Source organism: Macrotis lagotis, chromosome 3, assembly GCF_037893015.1.
Source record: "Macrotis lagotis isolate mMagLag1 chromosome 3, bilby.v1.9.chrom.fasta, whole genome shotgun sequence".
Lineage (NCBI taxonomy): Eukaryota > Metazoa > Chordata > Mammalia > Peramelemorphia > Peramelidae > Macrotis > Macrotis lagotis.
Window position 1 is genome coordinate 46,364,920 of NC_133660.1, and position 18,010 is coordinate 46,382,929.

General features: G+C 36.5%; 1 protein-coding gene across 5 annotated transcripts in view; it reads right to left on the reverse strand.

The window, feature by feature from the left end:
* Positions 1–12,754: 12,754 nt before the first annotated feature.
* The window catches only part of MAPK10 (mitogen-activated protein kinase 10), a 184,695-nt gene continuing 179,439 nt past the window's right edge, over positions 12,755–18,010 (reverse strand). For all 5 annotated transcript variants that reach the window (XM_074228604.1, XM_074228605.1, XM_074228602.1 and 2 more), the window contains one exon: positions 12,755–15,930. In XM_074228604.1, coding sequence (XP_074084705.1) covers positions 15,915–15,930 — 16 coding nt within the window. In that variant the 3' untranslated portion in view covers positions 12,755–15,914. The remainder of the gene's footprint in view (positions 15,931–18,010) is intronic.

Here is an 18,010-nt window from a genome sequence, read left to right on the forward strand (position 1 = left end):
ATGCCAGTGCTCTATCCATTATAGCATGTAGCTGCCCCTCCCAAAATGTTTCTATAATTTGTTCTTTGACCCACCAATGCTTTAGGATTATGTTATTTAGTCTCTATTTAAATTTGAATCCTTCTTAAAGTCTCTTCTCATTGTTGTCAGTAAATATTATGTTTAGAATATTTCTGTTTTTTCTGTATATGTGTGGTTTTATTCTTCAATAAGATGAATATTCTTTACTAATGTATTTTTTTATTTTAGGTTTGTTTGTTTTTTTGCAAGGCAAATGGGGTTGAGTGGCTTGCCCAAGGCCACACAGCTAGGTAATTATTAAGTGTCTGAGGCTGGATTTGAACTCAGGTACTCCTGACTCCAGGAATGGTTCTCTATCCACTGCACCACCTAGCCACTCCAAGATGAATATTCTTTAAAAGTCATCAATTTTTGGTGAAGTGCCATATACAGCCTGAAAATATGTGAACTTCTTTCTGTTCTCATTAAGCAATTGCCAGAAATCTATCATATCTTTTAAAAATGCTCTTCAACATGGAAAGATTTGCATGAATTAATGCTAAACCAGATGAGCAGAACAACAACATTGTGTACCCTAACAGCAACATGGGGGTGATGGTCAACCTTGATGGACTTGCTCATTCCATCAGTGCAACAATCAGGCAGAATTGTGGGGTACCTTCAATAGAGATACCATCTGTATCTAGAGAAAGAATTGTGGAGTTTGAAGAAAGACCAAAGACTCTCACCTTCAATTTTTGGGAAAAAAAAACACGTTATCTTAATTATGTAATTTTGCAATCTCTTATTCTTTATTTTTCTTCCTTAAGGATATGATTTCTCTCTCTCATCACATTCAGCTTAGATCAATGTATACCATGGAAACAATGTAAAGACTAATAGACTGCCTTCTGTGGGGGGTGGGGGGAGGGAAGCAAGAATGGGGGGAATTATAAAACTCTAAATAAAATCTTTCTAAAAATGCTTCAGAATTTCAATCTTTTTTTGGCTTATATTTATTATATTCATCAAATTCTAAAAAAAAGTTACTTTGAGTTCTACACTTGTAATTTTTCTTTCTACCTATAATTTTATTAGGTTTTCTTTAAATATTTAGATTCTATAATATTTTATGTTAAATATAATTATTATTTCATTGTCTATCATGCCATTACATGTGACTCAGTAGATAGAGGGACTATGCCTAGAATCAAGAATACCTGAGCTCAAATCTGGCTTCAGGCCCTACCAGTAAGCAGAGAAACTCAGAGCAAATCTCTTACCTTCTGTCTGCCTCTGATTCCTCAAATGTAAAATGGAGGTAATAATAGCATTTAATTCACATTGTTGTTGTAAGGATCAAATGAGTTAATATTTATAATACCTGATATATATATATATATGTATATATATGTATAGTAAAACTTAACAAACGCTTATTCTTCCCCCCTTTAAATGTATTTTCCAGTAAACTTCATCTTTTTCTATTGTTACCATTGCCTTTTCTGAGATTATGATTGCTTTTCTGTTTTTTTGAGTTTTCCTAATGCATAATAATGTCAAGTGTATTTCCTATAAATCACCCATTGTTGGATTCTCCTTTCAGTCCCATTCTGCTTTCCTCTTTTACTTTATGGATAAGTTCACCCCATTAACCTTCATGTTTAACTCCATAATTATTTCTTTTGATACAGATGGTATTCACCACAGATACCCTAAATTGTCCCTGATTGTTGCCCGGCTGGAATGAGCAAGTCCATTAAGATTGATCATCAATCCCATGATGCTGTTAGGGTGTACAGTGTTTTTCTGGTTCTGCTCATCTTGCTCAGCATCAGTTCATGCAAATCCTTCCAGACTTCCCTGAATTCCCATCCCTCCTGGTTTCTAATAGAACAATAGTGTTCCATTACGTACATAATATACCACAATTTGTTCAGCCAATCCCCAATTGAAGGACATTTACTTGATTTCCAATTCTTTGCCACCACAAACAGGGCTGCTATGAATATTTTTGTACAAGTGATGTTTTTGCCCTTTTTCATCATCTCTTCAGGCTATAGACCCAATAGTAGTATTGCTGGATCAAAGGGTATTCACATTTTTGTTGCTCTTTAGGCATAGTTCCAAACTGCTTTCCAGAAAGGTTAGATGAGTTCACAGCTCCACTAACAATGCATTAGTGTCCCAGATTTCCTACATCCCCTCCAACATTGATCATTGTCCTTTCTGGTCATATTGGTCAGTCTGAGAGGTATGAGGTGGTACCTCAGTGATGTTTTAATTTGCATTAATTTGCATAAGTCATGATTTAGAGCATTTTTTTTCATATGGCTATGGATTGCTTTGATTTCCTCATCTGTAAATTGTGTGGCTGGGACTTTTATGCTCTGAAGTGGCCAGGATGACACATCAATATGCCCAGACCACCAGCATAGCTTGAACCTTGACCCCCTAAAGCAACAAAAATTTGGGGAAACCTACTTTGCCTTTTTGGGAAAGAGCTAGCATAACCTACATGAAGTGCACCTATGAGGGTGGAAAATATTGATAAGTAGTGATCAAATTTCACCTCTTACTGGCAAGGCACTAACAATCAGAGGATCTTCCACCATATAAATGGCTTTCTTAATTTTGCGAATGCAAGAAGTCTGGCATTGTCTGCAGTGGGAGTGGTAGTTAGTGGGTAATTTAAAAGTGCTCCAATAAACAACCCAAAATGTTAATGACCTCCTGGAAAAGTGGCAAACAATGTAGAAAAAATTAATCCCATCTCTTTTATACCCTCTAAAAACATCAATTCCTAGTGCTATCAGGTGGTGCCTAATCTTTGCTTTACATGATAGGTTTTATGGAATAGGAATAGGAATAATATTAGGAATAATATTAATTAAGGTCAGATGATAACATTTTCGGTCAGATGATAACATTTTCAACACAGTCAGCAATTCTTCATATATATATATATATATATACAGATATATATATATATATATATATATATCTTAGGATCATAAATAGGTAAATTAGAGATCATATACCTCTTACATGGACAGCTAGGAATAGAGTATTGCCCTTGGTGTCAGGAGAACTTGAATTCAAATATGGCTCCAGATACTTAGTAGTTGTATGACCTTGAGCAAGTCACTTTACCCTATTTGCCTTAGATTCCTCATCTGTAAAATGACCTGGAGAAGGCAATGGCAAACCATTCTGAATCTTTGCCAAGAAAAGCCCAAATTGGTTTACAGAGAGTCAGATATGATGAAACAATCAAATGGCAAACCTCTTCCATGCAATCTGTTTCACATTGAGTTGATGCCAAGTCTCTCCGCCTATTACCAACCCTGGGAGCTCTACTGGGTAGCAGAAACCAAATCTTTGCCCTTTAGAAGATAGAAGCTAAGTAATATATCCCCATATAGAGGGATTCAGGATTATTACCAAGATCCTCTTTGTTTTTTTTCTCTTTTTGATCCCCTTTCTTTCACAATAGTTTTATAGTAGCAATTTTCTTCCCCCATGTTATTAGAAATAATGTCTTGGTTCCCCAGGCCCTTTCGGCAAAGGAGTTTCAGAATCATCCCATAGAAAATGAAAGCTGACAACTGAGAGAACAAGAATTTCCAGTCTGCAAGGTCCTGGATTGGAAAGAATAAGGAAGGGCTGGAGATGAACAACCAGAATTATGTACAAAAACAATCCTTTCTTATTTATTTATGGACTAGATCCAAGGAATTGTGTGACTGAAGAGCATTACTTGGGTAGCACTGATTGATCACAGATAATAGAGATCTCCTGTACCTAACCCGTCTCATTAGAGAGGTCCAATTCATAATCTTCAATTAGAGACACTCAATTATCAGTTACTGGGTCCCAGGAATTCAAAAACATGTTTTTCAAAAATGGTATATGACTAGTTTCCTTGGTGAATTTGCAGTTCTAGATGTCAAATTGTCACAACTCTGGTTGCTCAACCTAGCTTTTAGGACAGAGGTCAGAAAAGTGCAGGGGAAAACACTTCCTAAAATACATATTTTTGATCTTTTTTGAACTGTAGCATTTTCTGGGCCTCACTTGAAATAGGCAAACTTTCAATGAATAGAGGTTCTCCAAACTCTCAAATATCCAATAGACCTCTAAGTTTCCTCTTTGAACTGTAGGGAAGCAAATTTTAGTAGCTTATTTTAGTCTATAATTGAAATAATTTGAGTTTTACCACCCTCAGCATTTTACTTAAAACATGCCCAAGATGTCTAGACCCTGGATTTTCTTAGAGTTGGTTTTCCATCTTTTACTCCTCGTCAACCATAGCTCACCTTGTTTTATCACTACTGTGATATCATCTAATCAGTGTAATGCTGTATTTCAACACTCAATCCTTTTCATCTCTTTGCCTACTAGAATGTGGCAGTCTGAGGGAGATTCAGACAGTCCTGGAAAATGAAAGTAAGGACATAACTAGGCAATAACTATGTCTGGTTTTGACTCACCTTAGCCCCAGAAATTTTGAAATAAATATTAATAAAGTGGATGAACTGCCCCCCCACCCCCGGGGCCAGTGGGCCTAAGTTACCTGGTCTGCCACCTTGCTGAGATCATGATGGGCAAGGGGACTTTATTCACTTCCCTGAAGAAGTTCATAAACGACCAGACATCATGTGCTTTCCACTTAGGATGGTTAGAAGTTTAATGAAATAGTTTGGATTCCTTCATCTCCAACACTGGTTCTGAATGAATGAATGAATGAATGAAGCTTTTATTAAGTATTTTCTGTGAGTTAAGAACTAGAAAAGTAAAATAATCCCAAATTTCAAGGAGCTCACATTCTGGTGGGAGAGACAATACATAAAAAAGGTTTCAGTTACAAATCTAATAGAAAAACTCTATGGTTCTTCAGGTGCAGCAGAAAAGTAGTAATACTTCTTTAATGCCATTTCCCCTGATTAAAAATAAAGTTTTTTTATGTTGAATTACTTCAAAGCCAATAACTTTATTAACAAGAATTTCCTTTGAGGGGGTGGTGTTTAGTAGCTGTGGGTATAGCTCCTGCACGTGCTGCCAGGCTGCAATCTCACAGTCCTAGCATGATAGTTGCAGGTACTGGGGCTGGAAACACCACTATTTCCAATGCTCTGGAGCTTGACATCCTGGACTGTCTCTATCAGCATCTGAGAAGAGATAGTGGTCAAAGTCATACAGACTTATCTTGCCTGACACAATCTTTCCTCAGGATGTCTTATTGGTTGAGCTAAGCTGTCTCACTCACCCAATATGTTGGTTGGCATTGGCAAGGATGTCTGACCCCTTTCCCAAAGGAATTGCCTCTCTAGGTGAAGACTATGAGGGCCAATGGTCTGAAAGGTGTGATCAGCTCAATGTGGGGCTTAGCTTGGAAGCAGGTGTGGGGGTTTAGGGGGCCCTGCTCTTCCCTTGGTTCAGGAGACTGGGTTGTCTTCACCTGTATATGAAGGAAGATAGTGGTCAAGGTGTTGGTAGTGGTCTGATTTGCCTGGCTCAGAGAGTTGGACTGGAAGCAGGACCAGAGAATTATACTCCAAAGGAAAATTAAAGGATGAACCCCTGGGCTTTCTTACTACTAGTGAGGGTTCTCAGGTGAGATTTTTCCCTCATGTTCTCAGCATGAAGCAGCAAAATCTCTGGGTTAGAGATTATACTTAGAAATCCATGGGTGGCCCCATTTGGTCCCTGTCTTCAGTAGCACAGCCCCTTTTACTTATGCCATTACTGGATCCATTAGTTGCCTCTTAACTCTCTCTTTTACACTCCTTGAAAGCTGAAGACCCTTTTCTTTATCATTGAATGTGCTGGACTTTCAGTTTTATTATACTAGCAGTCCAACATCTGCAGTATGGCCAACAATAGGCAAAGAATGTTGGAAATGGTATTTTCTTCACCTTCCCTGAGAGCCTTCTCCAACATTCTTTGCACGAATTGTTCTGCATTAATGTCTTGATGATTTATTATGGTTTTTTTCCAAGTAAGAAACAGAGGGTAAGTGGGCTTTCATCACCAAAGAACAGAGGAGGAGGCAAGAGAAGTTCAAACAAGAATCTGACACTTCATTGGATACTGTCCAACAGAGCCAACTTGGCTCTCCATAGCAGAATTCCTTCTGACTATTTACTTTTGACTTTCTATCAAATCCACCCTCTTCCTAAGTCCAAACAGGAGGATGATTTAAAAAACAACCTCAACTTGACATGTCTTCATGACAGATTCCTTGTTTTTTACAGAAAGAACTAACCTAAACTATAGTAAAGGAAGACAGGAAAGGAAAGAGGGAAGAGATTTCTGGTAGATAATGATCCTACTTCAAATTTCTTTCCTGATTCACCCCTCAAAGTTAAAGATTATTTGTTTGTATCTACTCCTCCTCTGATTCTACCCTCCTTAAACTTTTCTCTTTCTGTCATCTATTTCTCCAATGAATTAAATGTATTTGGGGGGGTTGTTTATATTTTCGGGCCCAATATCACACAGCTAAGTAATTATTAAGTGATTGAGGTCATATTTGAACTCAGGTTCTCCTAACTCCAAGGCCAGTGCTCTATCCATTTCAGCTACCCCTGAATTGAATGTATTTTTGCATCACACTCTGTGTGTGTGCACTCACCACATGCACATCTGTGCGTTTTCATGGGGTTCCTTTCCCCCCCACCAATGTCCTCCATGTGTATATACTCTTCTTTCATATCCTGATTTGAAGAAGTTTTTCATTTTACTTTTTTCTTATTCCTTTCTTTCCTAGTGTATTCTTTTTCCCCCTTTACTTTTCTATCATATTTTAGGACCATAAAAAAAAAATAAACTGACATCATATCCTCTGTTTATGACATGTAACTCCCTCAAAGGTCCTTGAAAACATTAAAGATCTAAAACTAATGTTATGTCTTTTCCCTCATTAGAAAGTGATTATTTCAGATAGCTTCTTTCAAATGACACATGTCTCAACTACTTGGTTATATTTTATACTTTTCAGTCAACTTTTTTAAAAATCAAGAATGCTAATAGTTCTGTTATTAATATATCAATATTAATTATATATTATATGTTATATCAATAGTCTCAGTTTTGTAAGATAAGATATTCTTAATTGTAAATTATTATCTTTTGCCTTTAGAATATTATATTACAAGATTTCTTTTCCTTTAAGTCGTTGCTGTCAAGTCTTGTGTGGTCCTAACTGATTTCTTAGTACTTGAATCTTTATTTTCTGACTACTTGAAGTGTTTTTTTATTTGACCTAGGAACTCTGTATTTCAGTTATAACATTCCTGGGAGTTTTCATTCATTTCATTTCACTCTCATCCTGAGAGTTTCTCTTGGAATGTGATCAGTAGATCTATTTTTTTTTATTTTGCTCTTTGAGTGGTTTTCCTTTATATAATTCATGAAATAGGAATAGAATATTTATTTTGGTCATTGTTTTTAAAGTATCTGATAATTCTTATATTTCCTCCCTTGGAAATATTATCTGATCAGCTGTTTTTGATAAATATATTGAATTTTTGTTAAATCTTTTATTTTGTTCTCATATTTTAGAGGCAATGCAGTGGTGCAACAGCTAAAGGATTGCATTTAGAGTCAGGAAAATCTGAATTTAAGACCTGCCTTAGATAGTTAGGTTTTCTCATCTACAAAATGGAGATATCTAAGTCACAGATTTTTTTGTGGGGATAAAATGAGCTAACACAAAGCACTTTGCAAATATTAAAGCACTATATAAATATTGCCTATTATTTTTTATTATTGCTTGTCTCAAGGAGTCATTAATACCCATTTATTTGAAGAGAGTCCATTACTTGAGTAAAGTTTACTATTCTCTGTTCTATGCTATTTATTCTCCTTCTGTTTTTAATGCCTCTAGAGTTCTTCTCATTTCACTTAAAATATCATTATGTTTTCTTGCCTTACCTCTTCCAAAAATATTATAATACTTTTGTTATAAATGACAGAATCATTTTATTCTCTCAGGTTTGATTTGCAATTGTCTTGGAATTAGTCTCTTCTTTAATTGGATTCTTGGGCATCTCTAGATCCTTAATATTTCTTTGTCTTGGCTGACTTCTTCCATTTACTCATATCTCTAGTCTCAGTTCCTGAACTACAACTTGGTCATAGACCTACCTTTATCCCTTTCTGTCCTCTTTCTTTATCTCTGAGTTCAATTACCTGAGCTCTTATTTAGGCTTACACTTCTCCTGATGTGACTGAGCTCATCTGATAGATAGATTTTGGGTCCTATTGGACTGTCAAGATTCAAACATCTGTTATCTTCAGTTCCTTCTAACAGTTCCCTGCTATAGTCTTTCTTTTTTTAATAGTCTTTCAAAATCTCTAGAACTTCTAATGTTTACATGTCTGTCCTTATTTGGGTACTTTTTGACTCCTGGTCTGAGTCCATAGTCATCTCACTGATGGTTTCCAACCACTTTGGAGTTTGCTTGTCTGTATCTTCTACTCTTCCTGCCCTAGGGTATAGAGTATTGGAGGTTTTAAGTATTTCTGGAACATCTCTGTTCAACACTGTCAGGTTTCTAGATTATTTTATCTATAGTTTTTATAGAAGATTCTTTTCCCTGTTATTTGAAGGTTTCTGGCTTTTTTGTGAAATCTTGAGTTGGATAAAAAAAACTATTGTAATTTGAATTAGGATATCTGGATCATTATTTAGCCTATGATAGGTCTTTGATGGAATACATGTATAAGAGCTGGGCTTCTTACCCAGAAGTGTTTTCTTTCCCCTCTCTTCCATCACCCAGACTATTTTAGTTAGCTAGCTAATAATAATAGCTAGTATTTATATAGTATTTTGAGGTTTGCAAAATGCTTTACATATGTTAACTCACTAATAATTTCATATAAGTGGAAGCATAAAATTGATTTTAGCAAAAAACCAGAAATTTTAGATATTGACATCATCATCATCATCATCATCATCACCATGATAAACAGGTACTGAATAAACTTTGTCATTAATACACCCTTTAAAACTTGTCTAACCATAATGATGCTTTTGTTTGGAAAAGGAGGCACCCAAGAATTGCAAAAGATCTGGTTCCTAGGTCTCGAAGTATTGATGAAACTCTACAAGTCTTGAGAAACTCTCCAGGATGTTACCTTCAAAAACACCTAATTAAACTTCACCTTATTTTACAGATGAATAAACTAAGAGACAGGTAGGTTATGTGACCTTTCCAAAGGACACCTAAGTTGAAAGCAACAATGTTGGGGTTCAAACTTGGGTCTTCTCTCTCCAAATCTAATTATATCTCCACAACACTACAGGGATTTACCCCAAATCTGGATTGTACCATTAGTTGATATTAAAGGTAATGGTAAACAAATAAATGTTCTGTTAGATGATATTTAGTTTCTGCTTTTACTAAAGAGGCAACAGGGCAGAAGATAGATAGCCAGGAAGGTCTGAGTTCAAGTCCTTCTTCTGACATCTTAGATTAAGTTAGAGAAGGTACTCATCTACATTGGTGGGAAGAGGTGGTTCCTTATCTGGACATCTCTTATACCAATGAAATCTCAGATCCTATCCCTACCCCTCTCCCTAACTTACTGAATCAAGGTAAAAAGAGAGTAGTGGCAGAGTTCAGAAGAGTGTTAAGTTAAAATCGCATCTTGTACCCCTGAGCACCCTCCTCTTTCCTCTTCCCTTTCCCCACCTTCTGGTCAGCATAGTAAATAAATATAAATAGCAAGTATAAAGGGGATAATTGCAGGAAAACATTGCAAAATCATATATAAACTGCCCTTAAGCTCAAAAGAGCATAATATAGAGAAGTGAATCATATTAACCAAAATTCACATCTGATTATATGTGTTGAATCAAGGGACATCTAGGTACTATTGTCAAGATTTCTGGTCCTTAAATAGGTAAAGTTTAGATAAATTCCAGACCTCCCCAGTTCCAGGCCAGCAAAACATCAAATAGGTACAAATAACTTTGTGAAGTTTTATTGATAAATTTGAGGTGATTTAGATATGTTATTGAATAGTTGGTCTGTTTCCCCCAAGAAACTATAAAAATGAGGTCTTATAAAAGAAAGACCCCTAGCCTTTTTCTATCTCTATAGGGTCCATTGGGTGGAAGACTCTAAACCATGGTTATGTGATATTCTGCCCTCATCTACTTCCCCATGCGATCTGCCTTCTTTCAGCACCCCATCCTCTGAACTCTAGCCTCTGCTGCCTCTCTATCTCCCCTGGCATTTCACTGCATTGTCTCACTATTCTATACTGCTTGCCCTCACGGCCATGGTGCTTAATAAAATGGGATTGTTGCCCAATTTCCTACTGCCATTCGTGATCTTTCCTGGTGAGTCAAAGTACGGGACACCTGATCCCATTTCATAATATCATAAGTTAATTATCAATTTATCTGTCTTCATATTAATCATTGAAAAACAAGGCCTGGTTAGGAGCTCGTGCAGCCTCCTCCCTACCCCAAACTAAAATTCAGCTCATTTTCCAGTATTTAAATTCTTCTGGTCAACAGAGAAATGCAAATAAGTATCAAAACAAATTTCAAATCATGGAGTAATGAAAACATTCATACTGTTTATTTGAAATTATAGAAATTATTTCATTATCTAGAGGGTCATGGCAAACATTCGAGGGTTTGATGAATGTGTTGATAATGTGGACATGCTTATATTCCTAAAAAAGAGGGGGGGAGATTTGAAAATGGCAGATTTCTTGGAATTAAATGTCATTGTTTTAAAAAGAATTACTGAGAATTTACTCATTCCATTCACATTATTGATTCAAATAAATGATAAAATAACAAATGAATGAAATGCAAATGCTTCTATTTAACATACTTTTCAAAGATAAAAAGTCTACATATGTAGTTCTAAATTTCTATCTTGGAAAAACTAGAGACTGAGTGACAGATAAGCCCCTCTTGTATTTTTTGTCATTTGGATTGCTGAATTCCACCCCCCCATTTCATCAGCCCTACCTCCTCCTTTTCTCCTTCTTGTTTAGAACCAGGTGGAGCCAAGAACATGGATACTTGAAACATAATTATTTCCTAAAAGAGGCAACAGGATCATGACATAATGGATGGAGAGCTGGCTTCAAGGTCTAAATATAGATAGATGATAGATAGATAAATAGATAGAGAGATAGAGAGATAGATACATAGATACATAGATAGATAGAATTTATTAAGTGCTTAGTTTGAGCTAGTACAAACTGGGTGCAAGTCTTGCTTCTAACACATACTGGCTATGGGCAAGTAACTACTCAGTTTCTCAGGAAACTTTTTTCTGAGACCCTAAATTTCACAACCATTGAAGATGTGCATGACTCTTAGGAATTTCTTATCCAAGAGTCCCTACACTGATTAAGTAAATCATAAGTCTGGACAAAATAAAATTCTAAAAGATAACTCAACCAGCTACCATTTAGTAAGATCTTTTTGAAATAACTTTTCTGCACTATTCTCCATTGCCTCGACTTTCCTGCAGGCATCCTTCTGAAAAATAAACTGAATAGTAAGTGGCAATTAGAAAGCAAATAATATATAGGACTCCCTTTTATTAGCGTTTATTAAGAGTGGAAGCTCTTACTGAGAAAAAAAAAGAACTTTGGGAGATTATTAATTTTTAAATAAAAAGACAGACTAGATGAAGAAAAAAATAAGAATCTTAGAGCCAGAGGTCAACTACTTCAATCTCTTCATTCCTCATAGATTGTACTGTAAAATCCTTTGTCACAGCTACAAGAGGATGGGGATTAAAGCTGTATCTAATTTCCAAGTCCATTTCTACTTCTGCTGTTTGATTTATAATGATTTTTTTTTAAATTGCACACTCTGTGGTTAATTGAAGGTCTTATAGAACCAGTCTCAAATGGTGCCTTAAGATCATGGACCACCACAGGCCTTAAAACCAACACAACCTATAATTAGGCAATTCCAATATATGAAAAACCAGATTTACTGAATTCAAAGAAATTAAGTGGTTATTCACTTTCCAAAATAATTCAGTTACCTCTGTGAATATTAAATTAGATTTATTTGTTAAAAACTGATTTACATACAATTTTTCAGGAATGCATCTTTTGTACTAAGTAAAAGTAGGCTTATATATTAGACTAAGTTTCATTTCAAGGAGAATTCTATTTCTCTAGCGGTTGTTCCTCCAGCTCTGGAGTCCCCGAGTCACTTTTTACTTTATTCATTAAATAACCCTCAGAGAACACCAAGCAGTCAGACAATATTCTGGCTAAATTTTCACCAACCTGAAAAGGGAATTCATATGATCATAGAGGAAGACATAAGTGTAGACCTCGAAGGGATGTCAGATATCTCACCCAGCTCCCTCATTTAGAAAGGCTGAGGCCCATAAAATAGCTCTGCCAACATCACACAGGTGTCAGAGGCAGGATTAGAAACCAGGTACTTCTGTGGCCCCCACCTTCTATCACCATTGGTACATTCCTCCAATTCTTCTTAGCTTTAACTGCTTCCTTTCCTAGGACTTTTAATTTTCTTAAGGCAATAGAAACCTACCAATCAAGTTAGAATATAAGTTGTGCCAGGGAAAAGAAATCATTCTCTTCAATAAGTGAAGAAAAAAGCAAAATTGAATGTGAAAACTTATCCATTAGGTTTATCAAAACAGTGATTTTGTTTTTGTTTTACTCTAAGAAATGTAACTTTGACACCAAATCATAGAATTATATTTATTTTATTCACAAATACCTTTGGGGAGCACAGATTGACTGTTTGGGAAAAATGTGACTTTTTCAAGTTGGTGCCTGTACTTTTTTTCTTTCTTCTGAATGACATAAATCATTCTGGTAGTTAATCATTGCTAAGATTATCATTGATGAAAATTATTACCATTCCACCCACTTAACATCTTCCTTCCTCATTAAAAGCTATGAATAACTTTTTTCAGTATTGATTTTATATTTCACTTCCATGTTGCCTCCCAGAAAGAGATGAGGAGGAAGTTCTATTCCTTTGCAGACATAAAAGGAGAATATATTCTGATATAAATGTCTTATTTCTGTAATTGGCTGTTCTGACTGACTTGAGGGCTAGGGAATTGATGAATTATGGGAATCATGGCCTCAGATGCTAATGTGTTCTCTTTATCTTGGGCGTGGGTGAAACTATCCCAGTCTGCAACAGAAAAGGTTCCTGGTGGATCAGAGCATGATGAAGGATATGGGGAAAGGAGGCGGTAGGAGGAAGAAAGGCTCAGGGGAGATGGGGGGGGGGGGCTCTGAATCGAATCTGAAGAGGCTGACAATGGAATGTGGATGGGGCTTGAGCTTCCCAGGCTTGTGGCTCAACCCACTCAAAGTACTCAGTGGGGATGGGATTGAACTGTTTCTCTGAGAGAGATGGAAGAAAACAAGGAAAAGTACTTCTCATTCACACCTCCCCCTCTGCCTCCACCTCCACAAGCAGGCGGTTAGCATTTATTCCCAAGTTTCTCTATTCTTTAAAACTATGCTCCATCACAGTTTTATTTCAAGGGCGACACGTTTTAAAGGATCCAAACTAAACTAGAAGTTATAAACAGCCTTCAAGAAAAGAGGATGAATTTGGCCCACCCAATAGCATTGGGTTCTTAGAAGCAGACTCTGACCATAGCAGCCCCTCACCCATAGTTGATCCTCTTTCTGAGTGTCCCTCAACCTGGAGCTCTTCTGCTGTTGACCTAGCCAAAAAGTCCCAAAGTTTTGGTCTCAAGACCTTCTTGCCCCCTACTTAGGACAGGAAGAGAATGGGGTCTGTCTGAGGTCATGGTTCCCATGATGAGTGTGGTTCTCCAATTGTCTGCTGAGGAAGGGTTATATCAAGAAGGGAAAAAAAGCCCGAAGTATTTAAATATTTCTATGTCTCAACAGTGAAAGGCATCTATTTGTGTAAGATCTGATTCACATGTTTAAAGCCCTTTCCTCCTGCTCAGTCATTCATTCATCTTGTCCTTGGTCATTTCCCTCCTGGGAACATTGACTGGTACAATTCAAATGGTCAACATTGGCTACAGGAATGAAGCAAACTGACCAATTTCAGAGCTAGTCTTAACATGAAAAATATTGGAAAAGAAGACAAAAATCTCCACAAGACAAGTCTAGAAAGCCATTGGGTTTTGTTCTGATATCAAGAAGAAACTAATTCCTCCTGACTTTTACCTCAAAAAAACAAAGAACTGAAGAAACCCAAGTCCCCCGTGGTCTCATGTGCTACCCACAGATATTTAAAAAGAGTCAACAGAATACAAAAATCCTTCATCAACATGAATTTCTTTTTTATCCCCATGTTGTCTACAGTAACAAGCTCTCATAATATAGACCTTGCAAATATATTCTCTTATTTCCAACATTGAAATTAATATTTGTTTAAAATATTTCCTCCCCTAACACCACTGCATGAGAGTTCTCAATCATTATTAATGTACTTTTAAATCCAATTGGATAGCATTACAGGCAGGTTCAAAATGGGTCTTATAATTATATGGATATGATAAGGTGAAAATGTTGTTATTATTAGTATATACTGACCATAAGTCCCATGTACCCGATAGGTTAAATATACAGTAGTCTATGTGTAAATTGAGGACTTTCATTTGACATGATTGGCCAAGGAAATGAACCCAGATCAAACAAGTTTAGACTACAAGTGATCTGACTTGGCTTCAAAGGAAACAGTGTATTTTTACATTTTAATTACAGGAAAGAAAATCAAAACAACTATTTACATTGTAAATATCTTCTTTTCCAGAAAGTATTTCACCTGCTCAGTGGGAGGCCATCAGAGGGCTAGATGAACTCAAAAGTATAGTGGGGTAAGTGGGAAGTTTTCTTTTTGTTCAGACCCCACATAACCAGAACCAAAAAAAACCCCACTGGTGTGTGCAATCTGAATTGATCCTTGGAATGGAGAAAAATGTCCTTTCCAGAAAGAGCAAACAATATTCCTATCTATCAAAAAGTTCAACTCCTTTCAACTTCCATTTTTAAGAGGTTAAAACAGTTTTTAACTGTGTTTAGCTATTGTAATTCATATTTAAATTTGACCCCACAAAATAAAATAAGAAGTACTTACAACCAGGTTTTTCCCTGACAGGCCAAAATAGGATACATGCATTTCATATACACAGGGCCATTTTCTGATTTTATCAGATGTAAAGGTAACATTCATAGCCTGAACTAAAATATTTCTACTTCTGACAATAACAAGTGGGCTAAATATTCAAATAAATGGTCTAGTTTATATCTGGTCATTCTTTGCCTAATGGAGGTTGGCCATGTTCTTTCTCTTCACACAATGAAGAGTATCCGACAAGTTCAGCCATCAGATTTTCTTGAAGATGCAGAGTTAATAAATATTATAGGCTCATTTTTCTACAATGGGAAATAGTGATGAAAGGCCAAAGATTCACCCCATAAATATTAGCGCGATGCTACATATGGTAAAGGAGCATAACATTCCCCCCAAAGTTATTAAAGCAGTGGGTATACCAGACAATCATGAAAATTTAACTCTTCCCTATGAATTTACATTTATTTCTCTCTCCCAGGAAGTATTGGCAATATTCTAGGTAAGATTCCACTTCATAATGAGATAAAGAAACAAATTCCTCTAAAGGCACCAGAAGAAGGCTGTTTTTTTTTCTTCATTGTGCCAGCTGTAGGCTCCAAGGCTAGAGACCTCTATCACAGCCATGACCTTCTTCTCTGGTTATACATTCAGGTGGTCTGATATCATTAGGACCAACGAGTGTGTCAGGAAAAAGAGAACAGCTTCCTTTTGGAGTAATGGTATATGCAAAAGGGAAGTAATGCTTCTTAGAGAATTTGGTAAAGTATGAAATAGAATATCTTCTCACAAATCGCTGAATAAAAATAAATTACATCTTGGTGATCCTGGAATAGATGGAAACAAATGATGGTCAGATGGGAGAGAAGCAAGATTTCTAATTCTGTCACGGCCACATTATCTAACCTGAATTATCTAGAGGTAACCCCCCAAAGTAGCTTCAACCTTACAAACACCTCCAACTCATGTTTCCACAGAGGAGAGGGTATAGAAGCTAGCAACTTCAAAGTGCTTCAAACCAGGAGAAGTCTGTTGGGCCCTAGAGGTGTAGGGAGCACTAGAAGAGGAAAGGGCAAACTCTTGTTCTACCTTGTTTTTAACCTGAGTGAAAAAAAAATCATCACTTTTGCACTCCAGGAGAGATGATCATAGTTTTGTATAAAGAAGGTCAACACTTCCCTGAGTGGTCTACTGTGAATTGCCTAAGGATGTCTCTCAGGAGACTTACTTCCCCTTCCCAAAGCTGTTTGTAGTCTTCACGTTGAATCTCATGAAAGAAAAGTACGGGTAAGAGAATTGGGATGCGTAACTCATGGGTATTAAATATGGAAATGGGTTGAAAAGAGGGAAAATGGAGGAATGAGGAAAGGAAAGAAAAGCAGGAATTGCAGAGTTGATCGGGAGAAATATTTGATGTACAAACAGAATGACAATAACAGATATCTCTGAATCCATTTTGAATCTGCAGGAAAGGTTGTAGCCTAGTCATTTGTTCTTACATGCCATGTTAGGCCCCGGTGGCAGTTACTTTTTTCAAGGGCAAGGACTCCCCTGTTGACTATTGCTTAAGAAAAAATGATAGCTTCCTTATCCCTCTTTGTTTTTAAGGCAGTTTTGTGGATTCTCTCTTTTCCTATTGTTTTTCCATTTCTTAAAATGATTGCTTTTGGAAGTCACCCTAACTAATCTGTCTTTTGGTTATTTCAAGAGTTTATAACTTCTTCCAGTGAAAGATCACCATCCGAATGAGCACCAAACAAGCTGAAGTGCAGAGTAACTGGTGATTGACTACCTTACCTACATGAATAACTGGTCCCTATTATTGCTAAGAAGTCCTCACTGTTATTGCCTTCATGACATTCAATAAACTCTGCAGAGTCCCTCTAAATACTTTTTACAAAACACATTTAATGTAAGGTGATGTTGCTTAACACTGACACTGATACTTCATGGCTTTTAAAAGGGACTTATATTGCTATAGCTATTTTGCAGCTATCACTTTTTTGCTAAGTTAATACAGACAAGTTTATCCTTATTACAAAAAAATTCACAACTAACTGTGCCTTTCATTATTAGATTGATAGATCAAGATTATAAAAACTGTTCAAAAAAAGGGGAAGATCACAAAATAGATCATGGAGAATCACTTATGTCTTTGTGGGAGCTATCATGCGCACCTGTAGGGTCATGCTGCATCTCTCAGATTTTAACCTTAATTTGTCACTCTCAAAGGGACAAGGATTATTTGTTGTTTTTGATAAAATTAGAAATCCTGTCTTGGTCCATCACTGACCGGATAGGGACAGCAGTTCAATCACGGATCACAAAATAGAGAAGATCCGAAGTAATTAAGAAAAGGGTCTATGTTGACAATAGTGAACTTTCTACAATGCAGTGCCATGAAAGACCCACTATTTTCTTTTTTTACATGGACAGAGTGTCGCTGCCAACATGCATGCATTGATGATCACAATTCAATAGTAGCTGTCTATTACACATGAGTCAGTAGATACTAACCACTAGGAAATGTCCTCTCACGAGTCCTGCCTATCTGAGAGGCTCATACTCTAAGATGTAGACCTATCCCCTACCTCAGCTTCTCTCTAGGATGCTTGCCCTCCATGACGCTTGCACACGTGGTCCATATTCACACCTCCATTGCATTGTTCCCCCTATAAAACGCCATCACATACATATATATCCTCTCTACAAACTGGTATACAGATAACATTTTAATCAGCTCAAATTTGGATGCTACATTATCTTCAAGTATCTGAGAGTGCTCACTCACAATTTTTTTCCCTTTTACAAAGCTTCTTATAAGACATACAACTTAATTAACAAACTAAACAGCTTATATGCTGGCAAGATATTACAGATGGGTTTATGTCATAGTAAGAGTTCACA